At 36.6% G+C, this 23705-nt stretch overlaps 1 protein-coding gene and 1 long non-coding RNA gene across 11 annotated transcripts in view; both read left to right on the forward strand.

The window, feature by feature from the left end:
• The window catches only part of LOC309792796, a 468580-nt gene that overhangs the window by 319479 nt on the left and 125396 nt on the right, over positions 1 to 23705 (forward strand). The gene's annotated exons all lie outside the window — the stretch shown is intronic.
• Positions 1 to 23705, forward strand: part of PAN3 (poly(A) specific ribonuclease subunit PAN3) — a 118890-nt gene that overhangs the window by 75296 nt on the left and 19889 nt on the right. For 5 of the 10 annotated variants that reach the window (XR_014291791.1, XM_082602609.1, XM_082602605.1 and 2 more), the window contains 8 exons: positions 8427 to 8674; positions 9801 to 9857; positions 11063 to 11167; positions 11966 to 12023; positions 18731 to 18892; positions 19454 to 19570; positions 19658 to 19759; positions 22886 to 23051. Coding sequence is in view for 9 of the 10 variants with exons in the window: in XM_082602609.1 (XP_082458735.1) it covers positions 8427 to 8674; positions 9801 to 9857; positions 11063 to 11167; positions 11966 to 12023; positions 18731 to 18892; positions 19454 to 19570; positions 19658 to 19759; positions 22886 to 23051 (1015 nt within the window). In the remaining variant the exon portion in view is untranslated. The remainder of the gene's footprint in view (positions 1 to 8426; positions 8675 to 9800; positions 9858 to 11062; positions 11168 to 11965; positions 12024 to 18730; positions 18893 to 19453; positions 19571 to 19657; positions 19760 to 22885; positions 23052 to 23705) is intronic. The other 5 variants (XM_082602608.1, XM_082602613.1, XM_082602611.1 and 2 more) reach the window with 3 other exon arrangements.

The raw sequence follows: 23705 nt of genomic DNA on the forward strand, positions 1-23705 counted from the left end.
ATTGTTTTCTTGCATTGGCCAGGGCCTTTAGTATGGGATGGTACAGAAGAAGTCATAGTTGACATTTTTGTCTTGTACCTGATTTTAAAAGGGATGCTTCTAATGTTTTCATATTTAGGGGGATCTTTGCTCTGGCATCTTAGATACATTTGTATCTGAGAGGACACCTTTTTAAAAATTCTTTGAGAGAAGAAAATATTACATTTGTTTTTCCTAGAAGGGATTTAAGAGCAACCTTAGCATTTGTTCATGAGGCATTTATTCAGTGACTTCTGAGGGCCACAAAGATGAGCAAGACAAAAATATACAATTTAATGGAGTTTATAGCTTTTATTTTTCATTTTATGACATTTTTAGTTTGAATTGTTTATCATTATCATGCCAATTAAAAGGTTTTAGTTGATAGGTATTGCCAAATTTTCTTCCAAAAGAGGTTGTAACAGTCGACACTAAAAATGTATGACAGTATTTATATGCCACCCACCCTTTTAATAATTGTCTAAATAAACTTTTCAATCTATGCCAATCTGAGCCAATGATACGCTGGCTTTACTTTGCATCTCTTTAAATTATCAGTGAATATTAACATCTTTTTATATGTTTGAGGCATTTAATTTTCTTTTCTGCAAACTGACTACTTGTACAATTTGTCCATTTTCTATTGGTTGCTTTCTATTTTCTTAATGATTTTAAGAACTATATAATAAGATTAGCCTTTTACTAAGTGTTGCAAATATCTTTTCTTGCTGTGTAGAAATATTTATTTTTAGAAGAAGTTAAATTCTGTTTTCACCTTTGTGTTTTGTATGTCTTCATAACATTATATTTAAAAAAATGTTCTTTGAGATACTTTTTGTTTTAAACTCTTAAATATTAAATCTGAATATTTATTTGTCTTTTTAATGGGTGTAATGAATGGAAGGGTGACTCACTTTTATTTATTTTATCTAAATAACCATTTGTTTGCTTTTTTCTTTACTCAATCCGTCATTTAAGGATGGCTAGTAAGTTGGCATATCTGACTACTGTCCATCTCCTCCCCTGAAGTTTTATCTTATGCTTATTTTTTCATATATATTTGGGGTCAAGTTTCACGCTTATTCTGTTGTGTTGACCCACTGTTCATGGGAGCCTTTATCCAATATTTTTGTTACTATAGCTTTCATTACTTTTTTAGTATCCAGTGACCTTATACAGTACTTTTTTCTTCCTTTTACTTTTTCAGTCTTCTTTCTTTTTTTTTTTTTTTCTTCCTCTGTACTTGCTTTACTTTAGTAATTTTCCTGGCTATCTTACTGCTTATTTTTCCAATGAATATAATCGGTTTGGCTAATTTAAAAAAATTCTGTTGGTTTTCTTATTGAGCTACCATTATGCTTTTAGATTAGGTAGGGGTAGAATTGACATTTTTGCAACAAATAGGTACAGGTATTTATTTTCTTTTGTTCAAGTTATCTTTTGTTTCTGACAGTAGAGTTTTACCTTTTTCTTCATGTAAGTCCTGCACATTCTAGGTAAGTTTGTGCCTAGATATTTTAGGTTTGTATTGCTAGTTAATGTAAGTGGCATTTTGTTTTTTGCAATCTGTTTGTCTCTCCCCCCTCTCCAACACACACACACACACACACACACACACACTCACACACTCACACTCCCTCTCTCCCCCACCCCCACCCCCATACGCCCACTGGATTAATGGAGTTTTCTTGATCCTTCTCCCCTCACCTGCAGCAATAATTTAGGTATTAACTATTTTTGTTGAGATGTAATTCACATATCGTAAAATTCACTCTTCTAAAGTGTACAATTCAGTGGTGTTTAGTATACTCTCAAGGCTGTGCAACCATCATCATGGTCTAATTCCACAACATTTTCATAACCCTAAAAAGAAACTTCATACCTACCTATTAGTAGTCACTCTCCATGTTCCCCTCTCCTCAGTCCTTGGAAACCACTAATTTACTTTATGTCTTTATGGATTTGCCTCTTCTGGCCATTTTATGTAAATAGAATCATACAACGTGTGGCCTTTTTGTCTCTGGCTTCTTTCACTTAACAATGTTTTCAAGCTTCATCCATGTTATATCATGAATCAGTATTTTTTTCCTTCATACGGGTGAATAGTATTCCACAGTATAGGCGAGATCACATTTTGTTCACCCGTTTATCAGTTGATAGACATTTGAGTTGTTTCCACTTTCTGACTATTATGCATAATGCTGCTTTGAACATTCATGTACTGGTTTTTGTGTGAAGATAATGTTTTCAGTTACCTTGGGTGACATACTTAGGAGTAGAATTGCTGGTGTTTAACAATTTGAGGAACTGCCAAACTGTTTTGAAAGTGACTGCATTACTTTACACTCCCACCAGCAATGTGTTAAGGATTTCGTTTTCTCCACTTCCTCACTAACACTTGTTATTGTTCTTATTTTTGATTATAGCCTTCATAGTAGGTATAATGTGGTGTCACTGTGGTTTTGATTTGCATGTTCCTAATGACTAATGATGTTGAGCTTCTTTTTACGTGCTTATTGGCCATTTGTTTATCTTTTTTGGAAAAATGTCTATGCAAATCCTTTGCCAATTTTAAAATTTGGTTATTTTTGTTGTTGAGTTATGAGTTCTTTTTATATTCTATATACTAGACCTTTATTGAATATATGATTTGTAAATATTTTCTCCCATTCTATGGGGTGGCTTTTCACTTTCTTGATGGTTTCCTCTGAAGTACAAAAAGTTAAAAATTTTAGTGAAGTCTAATTTATTTTTCTTTTTCCCTTGGTTATGTGTGCTTTAGGTGTCAACTTGAGAAACACTTGTTTAGCTGAAGATCATGAAGTATATGCTGGTTTTCTTAGAGCTTTATAGGTTAGTTCCTGCATTTAGATTTTTGAGGTAATTTTTGTATACGGTGTAGGGTAAAGGTTGGATGTTATGTACTATGTTTTGGTTTTATGTATGGTCACCCCTAGAATTTTACCATGTATGCTTTACTCAGTGTGAACTTGTTGAATTCCTTCCTGCCCTCTTTCAGTGTTACAGTAACCTAGAATTTTAATTACACTTTGACTTGAACCTGTCTCAGCCTAATTGTTTCACTGTCAGTGCTTATTCAGATTTCTCATACATTCTTTTATTCTGTGCTTCTTGGGGAAGGAGTTTTCTTCTGTATTGAAGTTGATCATTTAATTGTTCTTTCACCAAGGAGATGTGAATGACCTTAAAAATGTCTTTATTTTTCCCCTCATTTGCAAATTGTGTAAAACTTTAAGATGACATTTATTTTCCTTACTTTGAGCATATTTTTTCATTGTCTAGTGTTGCTGATCAGTCTCCTGTTAATGTAATTGTCCTTTTTTTTTTTAAAGATAATTTGTCTTTTTTTGCTTTTGTAGCTTTTAAGGTTTTTCTCTTTATCTTTGGCAGGCAACAGTTTCACCTGATTGATTGAAAGGGATTTGTTTTTACTTATTCTGTTCAGAACTCTTGTTTAGGATTTCTTGAATGAGGATTTCCTAGTTCTTGAATATCCCAAAGCTTTTCTTCGAATATTGCTTCTCCACTATTTTCTTTATCCTGGAAATTTGCCTTCTCATTCTACCTTTTGTGTATCTTAACCAGTCTTTTATATTTTCCAAGCTTTGTTTCTAGATTCTTCTCTGGTTTACTTTTCTTGTCTTTGTGTCTACCTTGCTATTTAACTCACCTGTTAAGTTTTTTCTCCTTTAATTTTAATGGTTATCATTTTTACTCTTATAGAATATAGTTCTGTTTAAGAAGGACAAATGGGGCTTCCCTGGTGGCGCAGTGGTTGAGAGTCCGCCTGCCGATGCAGGGGACACGGGTTCGTGCCCCGGTCCGGGAGGATCCCACATGCCGCGGAGCGGCTGGGCCTGTGAGCCATGGCCACTGAGCCTGCGCGTCCGGAGCCTGTGCTCCGCAATGGGAGAGACCACAACAGTGAGAGTCCCGCGTACCGAAAAAAAAAAAAAGAAGGACAAATGTTTGTCACTTCTTTCATGTCCTTAATCATTTTAGTTGTAGGTTTTTTTTTTAAATCCCCTTTATAGGGTTCTGTTATCTGGGATTCATTGTTTTCAGGGTGGTAATTCTCAATGTATTGTGCATATTTGATTCTCATTTTGGGAGTTCTTTTCACATGGGATTATTTTCTGGGGAGAGATCACGTGTGCTGTGGGTTGTAGATCATGTTTGTTTGTCGAAATAGTTGGTGTTTGCTTTACCCAGGTGTCCATTGCCCGTGCAGTTAAAGTTTTATAATTACCCACTGGGATCCCTATCACACAGAATCTCCTGCACCTGTGCATGGTGCAGGCATTTCTCCTGACACCTGCCCCTCCCACCCCCCCAGCCCTCTTCCTTTCCTCCATCTCTGTTCCACCAACAAGTCTACCTATTGCCTGTGGGCTGACAGGTAGAAGTTTTCTCCTCCACCATTGCCTGATGGTACAGCTTTTCCAGACTCCTGGCTTTACACCGGGATTTGAATTTCATTCTCCACACTTTATGTGCTGAAGGCCATGTTTCATATGCCTGTGTGAACCTGGAAGCCTCAACTTGTAGACACTATATCTGGCCTGGGATGTGGTTTTCCAAAGTTCCCACAGTATAATCTCTAGTTCAAAATTTTGCCTTAATTTCTTGCTCTTGGAGTTTTTGCTTTTGTTGCTATTCTTTTGATTTCAGCTATGTTTTAAAATGTGGGTATTGTATTTTATCGCACAGTTCTATGTGTTCATAATTTTGGTTGGGGTTGAGGGGGAGGGTATTTGTTTTATTTAGCTCAGTCTCTGATTTCCCAGAAATACGATTATCTTAAGTGGATGTTTGTATTTAGGAACGATGTTCATTTGGTATTTTGTAATATTGGAGCCATTTACTTTATGCATTCTGTCATTATTTACAAGTCTTTTTTGTTTGTTTGTTTCCTTGGGTTTTTCAGGTATAGAATTATGTCATCCAGAAACACTGATACTTTTACCTTCATAAGTTAACCTTAAATTTTTAAAATTTCATTTCTTAATTTTGTTCATTGCTCTGGTTAATTCGTCCAGTGGGCATTTCTGTATTGTTCCTCACTTTTCTTTGAATTGGGTACTTTTAAGAAGGATTTTTTCGAATGTTCTAAAGCAATTAACTTATACATGACTTAAATATCTCAGTTTGCATATTCACTTAATAAGAAATTATAGTGTAATTATTGTATATGATCTCACCAAAATGTCATTTTAAGAGTTAATTACAAAAGTAATGCAAAAAATAAATACACAAATGAAATATTTTTAATTCAGATTTTCTTTAAAGTACAGATTTTCATTCTTCCAGTTTGTCTCTCATGGTATCCTCAGTGTGTTTGCTTAAGTGTTCCAGGGTCGTGTACTAATTAATAGCAAACTGTTGTAATAACCACAAGTAGCACCCCTGCCCCCACCCCGCCCCATATAAGGGAAGATGGAACTTACAAAGGAATATTTACATGTGAGAGAGATGAAATTGAATCTGTTCACTTTACTTCACCTTTATTTTTAGTTACTGATTTCTGCAGTAAGGTTCTGCTCCTTTGTGCTGTCTGTAATTTAGTGTTACATGCAGGCAGTTAATACTAAGTGTGTTGTGGTTATCATCTTCACAATACCAAGTACAGAATAACTCTCTCCAAGCAGATACGTGTGTATTTTACTCAGTTCTTTAACATGTTTGCAAAATAGTTCGGTGGCACAAAGCTATGCCTTTTGTGGCTGGATGTTTCAGTAATTTAGAGGTCAGTTTCCTTTCTAGCTTCCCATACAATTTAAATATTCTGTTACCCTATGGGTGGTGATCCTTATTACTGTTTTACATGTTTTATTTTGTATGTGTTTAGATCATGCCAGCCAGCCTCAGCTCAGATATATTAACTCAAATTTCAGTGCTGAAACTTTGTACTAGAATAGCCACAAAATTGAAAATTCTGAAGAGAAAGCTTGTAACTTACAACCTGTAAATTCTACTAGATTGTTTTTGGTAGTCTTTTTCCACGTATTTAGCCCTAAGGAGAGATTCTACTTTTGTTTCACTTGTACGCCTGCTCTGGTGTCAGACTCTTCCCCTGCTCTCCTGCTGCACCCCACTCCCCCCCCCCCACACACACACGTCCTTTAAGTTGTCACACTAATGCTCCTAAGTGTAATGGACCCCCTTTCTGTTCTCTAGTGTATGGCTTAGGGGTTGGGCAGCTGTATTGAATATTGGCTAAGAGCACAGGCTTTGGAATCAAATAGACCTGAGTTTCAATCTTGATTCTTTTGTTCAGTAACCTGTATTTGCCCTTACAATAAATTTTTTAAAATTATTTTTAAGTTAGTTTCTTCCTCTGTGAGGTGACTGTTGATATACCTACCTCACAGGGTTGTTGTGAGGATTAAATAGTCTGGTGTATGTGAAGCACTTTTATTACTGCCTGACATATGGAAAGTGCTTAAGAATTGGTAGCTGTATTTGCTGCTGTTATTTAACTTAAAGGTAGTAAACAAATTTACTCACTTTTGGTGACTTGGCCAGTTTTATATTGGAAGGGCTTAGAGACTAGCTTTAGGAAAACTGTAGATGCATTTCATATTAGATGAGTAGGGAGTATGTATCTTTCGAAAATAGTTGAATAATCCTCCCAGTTTTTGCAGTATGGATTGACCTACGATTAAATGTAGAATATACAGAGTTAGAAAAAACACAGAACTCTGGAAAAGTTTTTTAAAAATTAGGCTCATATGTTAATATAATAGCTTGGTTTCCTTATAAGTATTTTTCTAAAGGGTTTTAGACTTTTAAAGTTTCTCTTAGATGTATTTAAGACATACTTGCGAAATTCCTGGCCTATTTTAATGTCAGTGCAGTAGACATTGTGTTATAGCAGGAAGAGTATTAAACTGGAAGTTTGGAGACTTGGGTTTGAAGCCTGGCTTTGCTGTTGGCTGTGCACATATGTCCTTGGTCAGATAACAAACCCCCTATGTGTAAATTTCTGATCTGTACTGTGGTGCTTGTTACCTGACCTACCTTAGTTGCTCAGAAAATCAGACAAAATAATTATGTCAGGGCTCTTCAGAAAATACAGAGGGCTATCCAGAGTAAAAATAAGTATTATCTCAGTTCTCAACCTTATTTTTATTCACCTACATCTTTTCAAAAAACAGTGTTCGTGTTTTATGAATTCTTAGCAATTGAAATTCATAACCCTGTTAATCATATTTCTGTGACCAGAAGCATTTTGGTAACATTTTTCTTGAATTGTGAGATGGCATATTACTTCAGGTGAAGTTTTTTAGTTGTTCCCCAAATAGCCAGAAAATAGTTCCTGGATAAGCTAATTCTTTCAGGAAGTGTAACTAACTGTAGCTCGAGGAACCATTTTCAGTCTCTGCTTAGAACTGATCACCTCCATTAAGCCTTTGATTAACTGTACCTGGTTTTACTTAATTTGCATTTCATCTGTATTTAGGCATGTAGTTTACAGTATATTAGTTTATATTTGAGTGTTTTTGTAAGCCATTTTATGTCTTTTACATGTGACCTGGTCTTGTTTTCTCAGATAGCTTGGAATCTCCTGAAGGGTGAAGACAATTGTCCTTTCCCTTTCTCCACCATAGATTCATGATAGAGGATGCTCTGCATACAATGGTTTCTTGCTAGTTGTGTTTAGGTAAAACTCACACTAGAGCAGAGTATGCATCTGCAGAAATTTTCAGTTGTCTACTATATAGCCTATGCCTATTTAAAGACAAAAGGCATCAAAACAGTACACCTTCTTGATTTAAAAAAAATATGGTATTTAAGCAGCCCTGTATTTCAACTAAGACTAGACTTAGTTTTTTTTTTTGCTTTTTCAAACCATTCTGTTAGTAGTATTTGGCCAAAAGAAATCTAATAAATCTCATTAAATAATTTGATTTTTTGATACTAAAATATTTTAGGGATATGTGATATTTGTATTGTTAATAGCCATAGTTTTAAATGCTTCATTACAAAAAAGGAATTATGCCTTTTATTAAAGAAAGGCTTTTATAAAGGACATAATTTTATAGAGTCCCAGTTATTTCTCACTTTTTGATTAAATTAATTTATTAAATTATCAGTAATTCTTATTATTGAAGTTTCTCATGTAAACATTGATATGGAGGAGACGTATTCTTACAGTAAATATCCTAATTTATTTGGGAATGACTATATTTGAAAAAAAGAAATTCTTTACATTTGCTTTTAATCAGAGCTTTCTCTAAAACAAGATAAAATTGTCTTTTATTTTTGAACTTAAAGAATTTTGCTAAAGTTGTTTCTTCCAAATGAACGTTTGCATTTTATTTTCCAGATTTTTTTCTCTGAAACCAATTTTTGCTTTCTAAGAAACATTTTTACATCTTCTTCAGGAATGTCATTGTCTGCTGGATCTTCCCCTCTTCACTCCCCCAAGATCACTCCACACACTTCTCCTGCTCCCAGAAGAAGAAGTCACACTCCAAATCCAGCAAATTACATGGTGCCTTCTAGTGCCTCTACACCTGTTAATAATCCTGTTTCTCAGACTCCATCTTCTGGTCAGGTGATCCAAAAGGAAACTGTCGGTGGGACGACTTACTTCTATACAGACACAACTCCAGCACCTTTGACTGGAATGGTATGTCTGCATTTAAAGGAGAAAAGAGAGGGCTCTTAGAACAGCTCCTTAGTAATGAGATTAACGAGGAGGTTTACCCAGGCCTGTATCTTTATGCTGTGATGTGAAAAAGTAATTACTTTCTGACTCAGGTGATAATTCTAATCTCTTCTTACCTCTTCAAAGTAATCTGTTTCTGCATTAATAATATCTCTAGTTTTGGACAAATCTGCTTGTAATCAGAAGTTCTATTTAAGCTCTAGTTCAGTACTTTATGGCGTGTTTTGCTTACGGGGTTACCTAGTACTTGTGCTAGCTGGAGTTGATGTTTGCTGACTTTTGTTTATAGATATAGGTAGTTTCACCTCTGAAGTTAGAGAAAGTAGTTAGAGAAGTAGATGGATTCTTATCAGTAGTTGCTGAAAGCAAACTGATGATAAATGCTTGCTCAGGCGAGGCAGTGATTTAATAGCTAGAACTCTGGATGGTGGAGGACACAGTGATAGGAGGCCTCCAGCATGGGTCACTGGTAAGGAGGGAGGAGGTTCAGGGAGCCCTGATTATGGGTAAGAAAAGAGCTACCAAAGGACTATGGGGGAGGGAGGGGTTGAGAGGGAAGCATCGTGTTCCATAAATTGTACACTTTTAGTTTCATAATTTTGTCCATGTTCAAAAATTATTTAACTATAGAAAAATAAGTAGTAGATGAAGATCTCATGAGTAAGAAAGCCAAATTCCATTAAAATATGAATGCTGGTCTAAACTGTAGATATTTGACAAAATCATAACTGACAGGCTTAGATGAAAAGTATGTTTGGATTTTGGTAAGCAGATTTTGACCCCATAAGTTAAATTAATGATTTATTTTGATTATATTTAATATTTTACTATAAGGCAGTTTGAGTGGAAAGACAACAGACTTTTATTTTTCCTCTTGAAGAGTCCCAGTTCCGCCATTGTTTTGTGACTCTTGAATCTTAGTACCTCTGAGACTGGTCCCCCGATCGTAAATAGGGTGAAGCACACGACCATCATATGAGAAATAAATGTGAAAACATTTATAGAAGTACTTGTAAATCATGTAAAATGCTTTCTAAAAAATAATAAAATAGCTAATAGTTTTTTGTTCTGTTTTGTTTTTGGTCAGAGATCTTTCAAAAGTTATCACAGAACAGCTTGCCGAACTGAAGGTCAAATAATTGAGGTAGAGTAGAGACTTTCCTTGGTTCTTTCAAGTAAGAATTCCATCAATGTTTTACTTTTGGGGGGAGGGGTTATTATATTTTATAATTATTTACGTTTTTTATTTTATCATATTTGTAGAAAAAAGTTAGTTTAATCTATGAAGAGGTTCTTTTGTCACAAAACTGTCTCAGCTGTTTTTGTGGAGATTATATGTGGCACAGTTTTGTAATGTTTTTACCCTTCAAACCACTCTTAAAAATATGCTCCTGGTAAACCTGAGGTAGTCAAGCCCAACTATACTACCTGATGTAAGGAAACCAAGGCAAGAAAAAGGAGGCACTATTCTCCCTTCAGGTATGGGTTAAAGGAAACCTTACAAGTATTGCAAAATCACTTCCTGGTTGAGGTCCAGAGCAGAATAGTCACATGAGGGCAACAGAAATCAACTGAATTCATTTTTAAAAGAGAAAAGAAAATGTTTGTTTTGGCTTTAAAAATGAAAGAATAAAACAAAAGATATTTTAGGACGTACTTGATTTTTTTGTATCGTGGACCAGTTGAAGGGAAGGAGAGGCGGAGGAAAAAGGGAAAAAAGCAGGGTGGTGAGAAGATTCCAATTGGAAGAGGCAAAGACAAGAAGCTGGAAGCAGAATTCAGTAACTTTGTTGTAGTTTGATTGGAAGGTATATTGTCATACCCTTCTGTTCACCTCCACTGCTGACCCAGAGTATGTTGGTCCTCTTTTCTGTTCTAGTTTGAAGTGTTAATTATCTAGATAACACTTTGTTTAGTTTGGTCTCTAGAAACCCTTAAAGAGGACAGTTCTTTGGGCATCCACGGCAGAGTTACTACATGATCTGACTGTGCCCAAGCACCTTTAATATCTACTTTCTTCCTCTCTTCCAGCTGCCGTAAAAAAATAACTCACAAAGAGCTCCTTTTGCCTCTCATTGGAGCTAAAATTTTACTGTATCTGAAGAAATGCTTCCTTTCTCATTAGATTTTTAAAAATTTGTTATTCCAATAAAGATTACTTTAAAAATGAAATCATTCAGAAGGTGTACTAATAACAGCTATTCTCAGGTGTTTAATTCACTATTATTTAAAGATTAAAAGTATCAATTTGTCACTGTCCTTTAAAGATTAAAACTTTATCAAAATAATGATAAAGCTTATCAATTGAGAAAAATTGATCATTATATTTTCCCCCTTCCTATCTTTCAGGTTTTTCCAAACTACCATATTTATCCTCCAACTGCACCTCATGTTGCTTATATGCAACCAAAAGCAAATGCACCTTCCTTCTTCATGGCTGATGAACTCCGACAGGTACGCTTTCAGAGTTCGGAGTGGAAATTTAGCAAAGAACTGGAGAAAGAACAGAGCTCCTTTCAAATTGTATTATTTAATCAAGTATGCTGTACTAAAGAAGACAGAATTTAGAATTTGTGAGACTAATTGATATTTATTTAAGGAAACCCATTTTTAAAGAAAATTGCAAGTAACTGTGTTCGGGTGTAGAACATGGAGTAGCTATTTAAATGGGCCCCCTTTTTGCACGGCACCTCCTGTGCACTGGAAGGTCTCTGAAGTATATAAATAAATAATCTAAATGGTTTCTAACCACTAGACAACTTTTTGCTAATATCTGTAGTAGTTGGCTAATAAGTAGTTTGGCCTAGAAATGACCTTCATGTTAAGGCAGCTCAATATTTTCTGTAAAGTAGGTTTTATAAAATTATTTAGTTTCTTTGTCAGTGTTAAACAGGTGTTATTTGATATGTAGAATTTTATTTTACTCTTAAATTCTCAGAAATGTTTTTATTTCACAGAAGTGAGTTGCACCAGTATAAGGTCTGTAGAGTGCATTATCGACGAGCTTGGCCGCAGAGCTAGCCGCATGCTCTGGGTTATAGCACTGCTACTTGAAACCAGCCTTAGCTACGGGCAGGTCTATCCAGGACTGGAATTTAGACATTTCACATTATTGGAAATGTTATTTCCTGATATCAACATTAAAAAGTATACATGCCAAAAATATTAGTACTCAGGCTATTCCGTTGCAATAGAAAGTCCAGATTTCAGAAGTTGTGTTTAGATGTAAATATACTTGTTTTCTTTTCTTAGGAGCTGATTAACAGACATTTAATAACAATGGCTCAGATTGATCAAGCAGATATGCCAGGTAAAATGCAAGTTGACTGATCCTTCCTTTTAAAGGAGAGTATAATCTTTATGTAGTCCTACATGTTTTTATGCCTTAAGCTAGCTAATTACTATTTTATGACTATATTTATCTGAAACCTACTTAAGAAGAATTCCAAGATGCCATTGATCTAGTTTTTTTTCAAAGAATTCTACATGTGACAAGATTCTAGTTCATCCAAAAAATAGGTAGTTTTAGAATTCATGGTGATCTACCTCATCGTGCACTAAAATATTATGATCTTTGGAAACGATGAAGTATAGGTACTTAAGTAGGGGTGGGGAGGTGAGTGCTATTATTACTGAGGCCGCGGCGTGCCGGACAGGGTGCTAAGGCTTTCTGTGTGTACGTTTTGTCCTCACAAAACTCCGGTGGTATAGATACTAATAATATCACCTTTGTTTTACATATGAGGAAACTGAAGTTAGCAGGCAGGTTAAGTAACTTGCCTCTAAGAGCAAGTGGCTAGTAATTATCTGACTGAGTCAGGATTGAAACCTCGGTTTTTCTGACTGTACCATGACGTTTCTCAGAGAGCATTAAAATCTCTTTCCCTGGCTTACTCGGTATAGGCACAATGAAATGTGGTGTAATTTAGGAAAACTTCGTAAATAATACAGTAGGAATACATTTGCTGTAGCGATAATCTCAAAACGCCTGGTTGTAATCACAGATTCAGCATAGTCCACTGTGTATCTTCTTGATTGCTAAAGAATTCAAAGGAATATGTCTGTCTGGCTGTTATGTCTTAAGACAGGGCAGGAAACTTACCTGTCATAGCCTTTGAAATGTTCACGCTGGAATTTTCCTTATTATTAAGCATTGTCTTTGAGGCCCTAGCTAGGGTAAAAAAAAAAAAAAATTAAAAGAGAAGATGCTATTTACAATGGCTTCAGAATATCAGTACCTAGGAATAAATAGAACAAAAGATGTGTAAGATATCAGTGGCAGAGATTTACTAAGAGGTGTTAAATAAGATAAATATAGAGAGTGAAATACGACATTCATGAATAGGAGGACATAATGGTTGTCAATTTTTGTAAACTGATCTACAGATTCAGTATAATTTCAGTCAAAGCACATGAGCTGTTCTTACTCATAATACTTCTGACACCTAATTCGTGTCCTAACAATTTAATTGTTAAGGGCTCAGTCCCATAAGATCACTCCTTCTTCAGATGCCAGCTGAAATAGGGTACCCAGGCTACTCAAACTTCTGTCTGGCCAACTACAAATGTGGGGGTTTCCACAACATGCCCTCAGGTTCGGCGATTAGCTGGAATGACTCACAGAACTCGGGAAAGCACTTTGTAAACTATTACTGGCTTATTATAAAGAGTACAACTCAAGGAACAGCCAAATGGAAGAGATACATGGGGCAAAGTGTGGGGATAGGGTGGGGTGTGGGGAACTTCCATACCCTCTCCAGGTATGACACCCTCCCAGCACCTCATCATGCTCACCAACCTGTAAGCCCTCTGAATCCCTCTGTTTAGGAATTCTTATGAATGTTTCATTGTCTTGGCATGGTTGATTAAATCTCTGGCTCTTGGTGATTGACTCAGTCTCCAGCCTCTCTCCCCTCTCTGGAAGGTTGGGGGATTGGCTGAAAGTTCCACACTTCTAATCAAGATTTGGTTTTATTTTTTTTTTATTATATTACAGCATAGCAGAGCTTTTCATAGTATATGATAAATATATCGAAGAGTAAAGGTCCAAGACTATCTGAAGCACTTTGAAGATTAGGATTAGGATTCTGGGTGTACTGGGGAGGGGAGGCTTGGTTTGAGTCTGTAGTGACTGAAACAGTGTCGTAATGGCACTGGGTTGGACAAATTGATTACTGGAACAGACTAGGGAGAAGCTAGGTACATTCTGTGATAGAGGTGGCTAATCAGTGGGGACAGGAAGGCATTGGAAAAATGGTTTTCTTTATGGTAAAAGATTGTATTGTTACAATTGTATCATGATCTCAAACCACATGCAAAAACCAGTTCCAAATAGATTAAGAATTTAAATGTCAAAAGCAAAACTTTAAAATTCGTACTATGAAATACAAATGAGTAAATTTCATCTTTCAATAGAGAAAGATTTCCTATACTGGAGGCAAAGATTCTTGACTCTTAAAGAAAGTACTGATAAATTTTACTGAATTACGATTAAAGGGACTTCCCTGGTGGTGCAGTGGTTAAGAATCTGCCTGCCAATGCAGGGGACACGGGTTCGAGCCCTGGTCCGGGAAGATCCCACATGCCATGGTGCAACTAAACCTGTGCGCCACAACTACTGAGCCTGAGTGCCACAACTACTGAGCCCACACACCTAGAGCTGGTGCTCCACAACAAGAGAAGCCACTGCAATGAGAAGCCCACGCACCGCAACGAAGAGTAGCCCCCGATCGCCGCAACTAGAGAAAGCCCGCACGCAGCAACAAAGACCCAAGGCAGCCAAAAATTCAATTAATTAATTAATTAATTTTAAAAAATTAAAAACACTCCAGAGATACCTATAGTAAAGAAAAAACTTGAAGAAAATATTTACACAATTGACAAAGAAAATAAAAACCACAAATTAGTAAGAGCCTGAAAAAAACCCCAACAAAACAGAAAAATGGCCAAGAGGTAGGAATAGGCATTTCAAGAAAGTGGAAATTCATACAATGAAAAATCTATGAAGAAATGTTTAACATCATTGATGATTAGGGAAAGACAAATAAGATATCATTGGAAAGTCTGACCATGTGCAGTATTAGGATATGGATCCACAGGTTCTCCAGTACATTGCTGTTGGTTGTATAAATTGGTGAATGTGTTATCACTTCAGAAAATTCCCGAAGTTGAATATCTGTGTATCCTGTGATCTAGCAGTTCTGCTCCTAGATATAGGTAAACTATATAGTTTTAACTAGAAAATGTATGAAGTATCCATAATATCACTGCTTACAATAGCAGAAACTTTGATCAGTCCTAATGCTCATCTTGAAGGACAGTGTTGGGAATTACCTGATACTGTCGGACAATGGAATATTATACAGCAGTTTAAATGAAGAAAGTACACATCATAAAGAAAGCAGTAATATGGAAGAATCTCAGTAATGTAATATTAAGTTAAAAAGTGAGCTGCGAGAGACTACATAGAGCATGATACCTTTTTATAAAGTTGAAATTTATATATGTATTTACATTATCAATAAATGCATGTGTATATACATATACATAATAAACTTTTGAGGAATACATATAGGTATAATGAAACTATATAAAAAGGGAAGGACGAGGGCTTCCCTGGTGGCGCAGTGGTTGAGAGTCCGCCTGCCGATGCAGGGGACATGGGTTCGTGCCCCGGTCCAGGAGGATCCCACGTGCCGCGGAGCGGCTGGACCCGTGAGCCATGGCCGCTGAGCCTGCGCGTCCGGAGCCTGTGCTCCGCAACGGGAGAGGCCACAACAGTGAGAGGCCCGCGTACCGCAAAAAAAAAAAAAAAAAAGGGAAGGACGAGAGAGAAGGAAGGCAGAGGTTGGTAGAGAGCCATGTATTTAGATGACCATTCAGGTCAAGGTGTGAGCCTTCGTTTTGTGTGCCAAGTTTGCAGATGCTTACCATATTATTAAGAATAATTAACTGAATAAAAGCAGGCCATGCGTAGACATGAGCTAGTGATTTGAGTGTCACAAACTAAAGATTGTGGTTAATCCAATTCTGTGCGCCCATGTTCAAACAAGGTTTTAATAAGTGGTTTTTTCTGTTGCTGCTCTCACTTTGATCTTTTTCATGTCTCATGTTTACCATTAACCTCTGACTCATTTTGACTCATTTATTAATGTTGGTCTTACTGACTTTTTCCTTTCCCTTTTCCTTTCCATTCTTCATACTTCCATCAAATTAGTACTTCTCAACTCAAATCATAATTTATTTCCCGTAGGTCAGTGGTTCTCAGCCAGGAATGATTTTACCCCTCATGGGTCATTTGGCAACGTCTGGAACATTTTTGATTGTCACAGTTGGCAGCGGGGTGCTACTGGCTACTAGTGGGTTGAGGCCACGGATGCTGCTAAATACCCTACAGTGCACAGGACAGTCCCCGACAACAAAGGATTGTCTGGTCCAATATGTCACTAGTGCTGAGCTTGAGAAACTCTGCCATAGGTTTACCGTGGTGAACCTCAGACATTCAGTATCTTAGATCCAGTCTATCATTCTCTATGTTCTTTGAGGGGACGTTAGGTTGAATAGAGGAAAGAAACTAAAATTTTCTTTATCATTATTTTTAATATTATTTGGTTGAACTGAGCCCCAGACTAAAAATTGGGCTAAACTAAGGAGTGCATTTGTCTGGGATCTTCCAAGTTGGTTTTCTTTACTTTGATTTTTGATGCCAAACAGTGATTGAGGCACCCCGTTCCCTTTATGGTACTTAATTTTGTGCATTTGTTAAACTGAACTAGAAACAAAGAACAGCAGAACAACAAAAGAATATTCCTGTCTATTAAGACACTTGGTTTTCAAGGTTAATATTAGGCCACATATGATTATTTCAGAGTAGACTGGGAAAAGTAGGGTTAAAAGATGATTTTCCGAAAAAAGGTTAAAATCAGGATGTACAGATATAAAAAGGAGAAAGTACTAAAGATTTTATTTAAGTTGTGAGGGAGCCAATCCTATATTACAAGACACATCATAGATGAGGAATATTGAAACAAATGTGCAAACTGTCTTTTCCACAGGGGAGGGGGGAAGTCCGTCGAGCATTCACCAGACAGAATTGCCTATAGACGAGAATTATTTTGCAGTGCAGTATTTATCACTTATTTACAGCTTACAGGGGTGTAAAATATCTTCCACAGAATCAGACACCAGAGGGTTATCCTTTAGACAGTGCACTGTTTTCCACTGAAGCACAATTTTTTTCCTTCAGTGTGTAGAATTCATGACTTGCTTAAAAGTAGACAGAGGGAGAAAGGAGTTCAGAGCATAAGATTTTTAGTTCATTGTGGCCCCCACTCAGTTTCTCTGTCACACGGGTGCTCTGAGTACCGGTGTTTGGTGTAGTGAATTTCAAGTCCTTGTTGTTGGTCTGTTAGCTGTCTCACCACTCTTTGCATTTGTTTTAGCTCACTGGAAGCAGTCTCATCCATCATTTTGTAGTAAACATGCCAAATCTTCTGTAAGATCTTTCCTAATATCCTTGGAACTGGCTTTCCTTTCCATGGCTTTGTATTTACATGTGTAGTGGTTCTCAAAGCACTTGACCCAGCAGCAGCTTTTCATTATCACCTGGGAACTTGTTAGAATTGCAAATCCTTGGGCCCTGGTTTAGACCTACTTACTGACTCAAAACTCTGGACATGGGACCCAGCAAACTGTGTTTTAACAAGCCTCTAGGTAATTCTGAAGGGTGCTAGAGTTTAAGAACCAGCGCCATGGTGAATTGTACTTTTTTCAAAGCTATTTTGCTTGGTACTGTATTGTTTTATGTAAATCTCAATCCTTTTTCTCTAAGCCTCTTGATAAGAACCCGTATTTCATTAATATGTGTTCACTAATACATAGTGGATACTCAATATATTTTTTACTAATTTGAAATTAATTACTTCCCTTATTAAGTGCTCCTTATCAAAAAACTAGGAAACATTTATTCATCATTTGTTTCTTTGTGGAAATTGAACTGATTGTTCAAATAAAAAATAGTAAATGGGCAAAAGTTACAGCTATATTCACTTGTGTGTATACTTCCCTTATACCACCTTTTTTCAGTAGAACGTGCCTTTACCTTGGTTTGAAAGTTAACAATGAATTGATGTTTGTTTTTCACTATGGCCAAAATTCCATCTAGGGGTTAAGAGCACAAGACTACAGAATCAGAATCCTGGGTTTGCATCCCAACTACCTCTCTAGATGTGTGATTTTCACTTTTCTTGTTTATGAAATAGGGAATCCTATCTCATAGAATTGTTTCAAGAACTAAGAGATAATGAGTGTAAACATTTGGTAAAGGCAGAGGGGTCATTTTTAACCTGTCTTCTGGAATTTCTTAATGACGTTTCACTTGTATTTCTTAATAGGAAATACAGGGGAACATGGCAGGCATAGTGGTAAAGCTGTTTTAGTTTTTTTCTTTTGTGTTTTGCTAGGTATTCAAACTGTGCTATTCCACTGAATGGTTTGAGAGTTTGATACAGATTGCTATATTTGTACATATAAATCGATATACATACACAGACATATTACATATACACTCCAGTTTATTGTTATTTGTTTTCAATTTCTTTAAAAAAGAATTTCATATACTTAACACCATTGTCTAAATATGTTTTGTACAAAATAAGATGTTTAAAGACAAAAACTGTCTTGATTTTTATTTTACATCAGAATCAGAAATGGTTAGTATCTCGTAGGGGATAATGCGAATTGTTTCTAACAGCTGAGAAACAAGAGTGGTGTGCTATTATAAAAGACGAATATTTTTGAGTGCATGAAATCTAGTTGTTCTTTTGTTGTTTTATAATGCCTTTTTATTGATAGTGAGACGAATGTGTCCTATACAATTGTTACAAATGTTGACACTGTTCTGGAATACAGTGTGTTTGATATCTGGTTTATAGAGTTGGTTTCTTCTTCATTACTTTGAGATCTGAGAGATTTGTGAATGTCTGCAAGTTAAAGTCATCTTCTTATGAATTACTCTAGCAGTCCCTACAGAAGTTGACAGCTACCATAGCCTGTTCCCTCTAGAACCACTGCCACCACCCAACCGGATACAGAAATCAAGTAATTTTGGATACATTACATCCTGCTACAAAGCTGTAAATAGCAAAGATGATCTGCCTTATTGCCTTCGGAGGATACATGGTAAGGAAGATAAATTATCCTCTTTTAGGAGCATATTAGTGAGGCTAAGATTATTCAGAGATTCCTAAATGAGTTTATTTAACATGAATTTAAAGGATAATACATATATTATTTCATTTGGAAATTAGTATTTCATAAGTGATGTATAACATGGCTTTTTCTGCACATTTCTTTTTTTTTAAATTTTATTTATTTTTGGCTGCCTTGGGTCTTTGTTGCTGCGTGCGGGCTTTCTCTAGTTGTGAGCGGGGGCTACTCTTTGTTGCGGTGTGTGGTCTTCTCATTGCGGTGGCTTCTCTTGTTGTGGATTATGGGCTCTAGGCGCGGGCTTCAGTAGTTGTGGCTCGCGGGCTCTAGAGCTCAGGCTCAGTAGTTGTGGCACATGGGCTTGGTTGCTCCGTGGCATGTGGGATCTTCCCGGACCAGGGCTCAAACCCATGTCCCCTGCACTGGCAGGCGGATTCTTAACCACTGCGCCACCAGGGAAGCCCTCTGCACATTTCTGATGAAATAAGGGGGAGATGTCATTTGCAGGTTAGCAGAAAATTTTTTCTTTTTCAGGTTTTCGTCTTGTTAACACAAAGTGCATGGTATTGGTGGACATGTGGAAGAAAATCCAGCACTCAAATATCGTGACCTTGCGTGAAGTGTTTACCACTAAAGCTTTTGCAGAGCCTTGTGAGTGACTTGTAATGGTCTTTTTGCTAGTGGGCTTCATTATTTGAAGCCAGATTGCAGTAATGAGTGTTTGTGTTTTATTTTAAGCTCTTGTGTTTGCATATGATTTCCACGCTGGAGGAGAGACTATGATGAGCAGACACTTCAATGACCCTAATGCGGATGCCTATTTCACAAAGAGAAAGTGGGGTAAGAAAACGATGCAGGCAAGCTGTGTTTGACAGATGCCTTTGCTCTGTGGAAGAGTAGTTTTGTATTTTAAAATACATGTAAATTTAGCCCTGTAATCATTCAGCGTAAAGACCCTATTGCATTTTAAAAAGAAATACCTTAAAGAAATAGAGTCAATATGTAACAAGTTAGGAAATAACATGTTATGTACATGTATAGACTGAGATGAAGGTGGGTTATGAAAGACTCATGTAAATACCTGAAATTTAAGTAGCTGAGAATACGATAAAAGGTTTTTTTTTTTCCTCTTAAAATTTTTTTTCTTTAAAAAATATAATGCTTTCTGGGGCTTCCCTGATGGCGCAGTGGTTGAGAGTCCACCTGCTGATGCAGGGGACATGGGTTCGTGCCCTGGTCTGGGAAGATCCCACATGCTGCAGAGCAACTGGGCCCGTGAGCCACAACTACTGATCCTGCGCGTCCGGAGCCTGTGCTCCGCAACGGGAGAGGCCACAACAGTGAGAGGCCCGCGTACCGCAAAAAAATAAAAAATAAAAAATAAAAATAATATAATGCTTTCTGAATAAAGATGGTTTGGAAAATTCAGTAAATTGAAAAGTAATCCCTGTGACTTCACCACCCAAAGCACGTCCCTTGGTATATTTCTTTCCAGTCTTGGTTTTTTGTTGTGCTTTGTTTTGTTTTGCATACTCCAGTGTGACTGTGTGTCATTTATCAATATGTAATTATTTCCCTAAACAAATGCTTTTGCTTGAAGGTGGTATTCTGTGTTCCTTAAGGAGCTAGTCTTCAAAATAAATTTTCAGGTAACTTTTACTTAAATGGGGAATATTTTCTTTTTTTGCCCCTTTCTAATATTTACTTAAAGAATTGTTTTTTAGTTCAAATATTGCAAAGAACCAAAATATTTTAATTACATCCTAACAAATGATTATTAAAGGGTAAGTTGTTTCAGAGTAAAAATAAATCCATTTTGTGGTGTCTATTAATTAGTTTATGTTTTGGGGGAAGGAAAATGTATGTATCATTTTCTTGTATGGAGGCAGGAAAGAAACATTACATTCTTTGCAATGGTTTTTAATTGGTTAAAGATTTTCCTGAATATATCCTGAGAGGAAGTAAGGAGGGAGAAGACTTGAGTCCACATTCCAGTATCTTTTGGATCATGACTCCTTTAAGAACTGGCATTATGGATAAAAAATGTATTCTGTTTACTCGTAACTGTGCTTTCTGACAGTTGAAAGAAGAAAGCTGTGGTTACATGGCTGTTTCACATTAAAAATCTGGTCACATAGTGTGGTCATTTGTTTCCTTTTGCCATGTCATCTGTAGCACATACATAATTTTGTTGAAGGGGATGTGGTATAACTTTCCCTACAGATGAATATAGCTATAGTTGTTCAAGTTTATTTTAGTAATAACACCTGTGAAGTGACTGTTGGCTTTAATTTACAGCTGGGTTTCTCAGCCTCAGCACTGCTGACATTTGGGGCTGGATAATTATTTGTGCGGGGCCGTTTTGGGCATCGCTGGGTGTTCAGCTACATCCCTGCCATCTACCCACTAGATGCCAGGAGCAGCCCCTCCCCCAGTTGTGACACCAAAAATATCTCTAGGTACCTCCAAATGTCCCTGAGGGGGCAACATGGACCCCTGTTGGGAACCACTGATTTATAGCACTCCTTTCCAGTTTTTTTTTTTAATCTTAATTCTGTTTTTGGTGTTTTCTGGCTATTTGATATATTATGTTTACATTTTCCTAGGAATCAGTTCTTTTTCTAGTATTGTTTGAATGGTAGTAACTTCCCTAAATGTACCATATATACTTTAATTTACAACAATTTATATAATACAAGGCAATCCTCTGTTTTCCCAATATGAATACTAAAAAGAGAAGGAAAAAAGAGCCAGTGTTTGTATAAACTTACAGAGACATAAATGGAAGTATAATGCTTTCTTATACTATTTAATTTGTTAATTTAAAACAAACTAAAAAAATCACATATTGTAATAAATATACTAATAAGAAAGTGGCAATAATAATAGCGTACCATATAGGGATTGTGATAAAAGGTTTAAAATGACGTAATGTGGGTAAAGTAACTAGACAGAATCTGGCACACAGTATGCACTAAATATTTGCTATAAATATGTAGCTATAAATATTTCTTTTCCTTATTACCACACTTACTAAATAGTTTTATTTAAACTCTTCGTGGTTGTCTTTGATGTTGTCTTGACATTTATCACTAGAGCTACTTTTTGAGTCATCTATCACTGCTTTCCAGATGGTATTATCTTTAGTTCTAAATTGAGGGATCGCAGTTCTTGAATTTTGTATTTGCTCTTCCTTATTTGCTATTTATTATCTCCACAATTAACCATTTAACTGTGTTGCTTTTATAACTGATTCAGAAAAGTTTTGTTTACAACCATGTGAACACTTGGTTTTATAAAGTCATATTCCCTGAAATAATTACAAAATCTAGATTAAACTTATACGGCTTCTTTTCTGCTGATTAACAGTGACCCAGAAAGTAGTATCAAGAAGCACTTAACAAGAGTTGATTGAATCAAAAGGATTACTTTTCATGGTAGACCAGATTATTTCTGTGTTTCTTCATTGCACATAAGTGACATTCAGTGTTTTACATGTATGTTTTCTGTGAATTGGATGTCATTTCGTCTGACTGACTCGGCTGTAATAGGGGAGGCTGAGCAGTATGAGGAGCATAAGAAAACGCTCAACACAAATGACGGGAGAGACTTTTGTTCCCCTCAAGCCACAGGTGTGTAGTTCCCACGCACCTGAACGGTAGTACAGGCAAGGGTTAGCCACACTTTAAGAAAACTAGTCTCTGCAGTTCCTGTTTTTAATCTGAACTCACTTATTTGACTCATAATTAAGTATAAATTCTCACTTTAAGTAATTTTTGTGCAATAATTATGATGGTCACAGAAAAGAGAGGCTCGGTGGGAGCTGTGCTGTTGCTAACAGTGTAAAGGTATAACATCAGAAGTAAGAAAATTTGGGTTTGTTTCTTAAGTTCTTCTTGGTTTGCACGTTTTAGTCTTTTAGTTAATTATTTAAATGAAGATGCCATTTTTTATTTGCTTTTATAGGTCAGCACGATGGACCATTGCCCAGACAGCATGCTGGGTTATTGCCAGAATCTCTTATTTGGGCATATATTGTCCAGCTGAGTTCTGCATTGCGTACCATTCATACAGCAGGTTTGGCATGTCGAGTTATGGACCCAACAAAGATTCTGATAACTGGCAAAACAAGGTACTAGCATTTTGAGTTCTGGCTTCTTTATTGAGCATCTAACCTATGACAGCTTAGTTAAACACAGCATGATTTGTTTTCATTCTACCTTTTCATATATTCCATCCAGAAGAACTGCCGTGACTTTGAGTTCATTTGTAGGTTTTTTAAAAATGTTGAATTCTTAATAAGATGCCTGGTTATTAACCAAGATCCTGTGAGGGTTTGGGAGGTATGTATGGTTAAGGTTGGCGGGGGGTATCAAACAGTATCAGTACAACTTTTCTGTGTACAACTGTGGCTCTCAAATCTTGTCATGAGTCCCAGTATCCTGGAGGGCTTCGCGTAGGCTGTCGGGCTCCACCCCAAGTGTTCTCATTCAGGAAGTCTGGGGCGGGGCCTTAGAATTTGCATTTCTCACAAGTTCCTGGGTGACTGATGCTGTTGCTGCTGATTGGGTTTCATGCTTTGAGAACCAGTGATAAAGGGTTAAGTAACACAGACCCTGACTTCACTAGAGTTTTATTTGAGTTGCTGAAATTTTGAGAGTTGTCTTGGGTAGCATAGCATAAAGAGCTCAAGGTCTAGTACCAGTTTACCTGGGTTCGTATCCCGGCTCTATTAGTTACTTAACATCTATGTGTTCAACAGTCTGTAAGACGGGTACTATTATTA

Source organism: Mesoplodon mirus (assembly GCF_964341445.2).
Source record: "Mesoplodon mirus genome assembly, chromosome: 17".
Taxonomy (NCBI): domain Eukaryota; kingdom Metazoa; phylum Chordata; class Mammalia; order Artiodactyla; family Ziphiidae; genus Mesoplodon; species Mesoplodon mirus.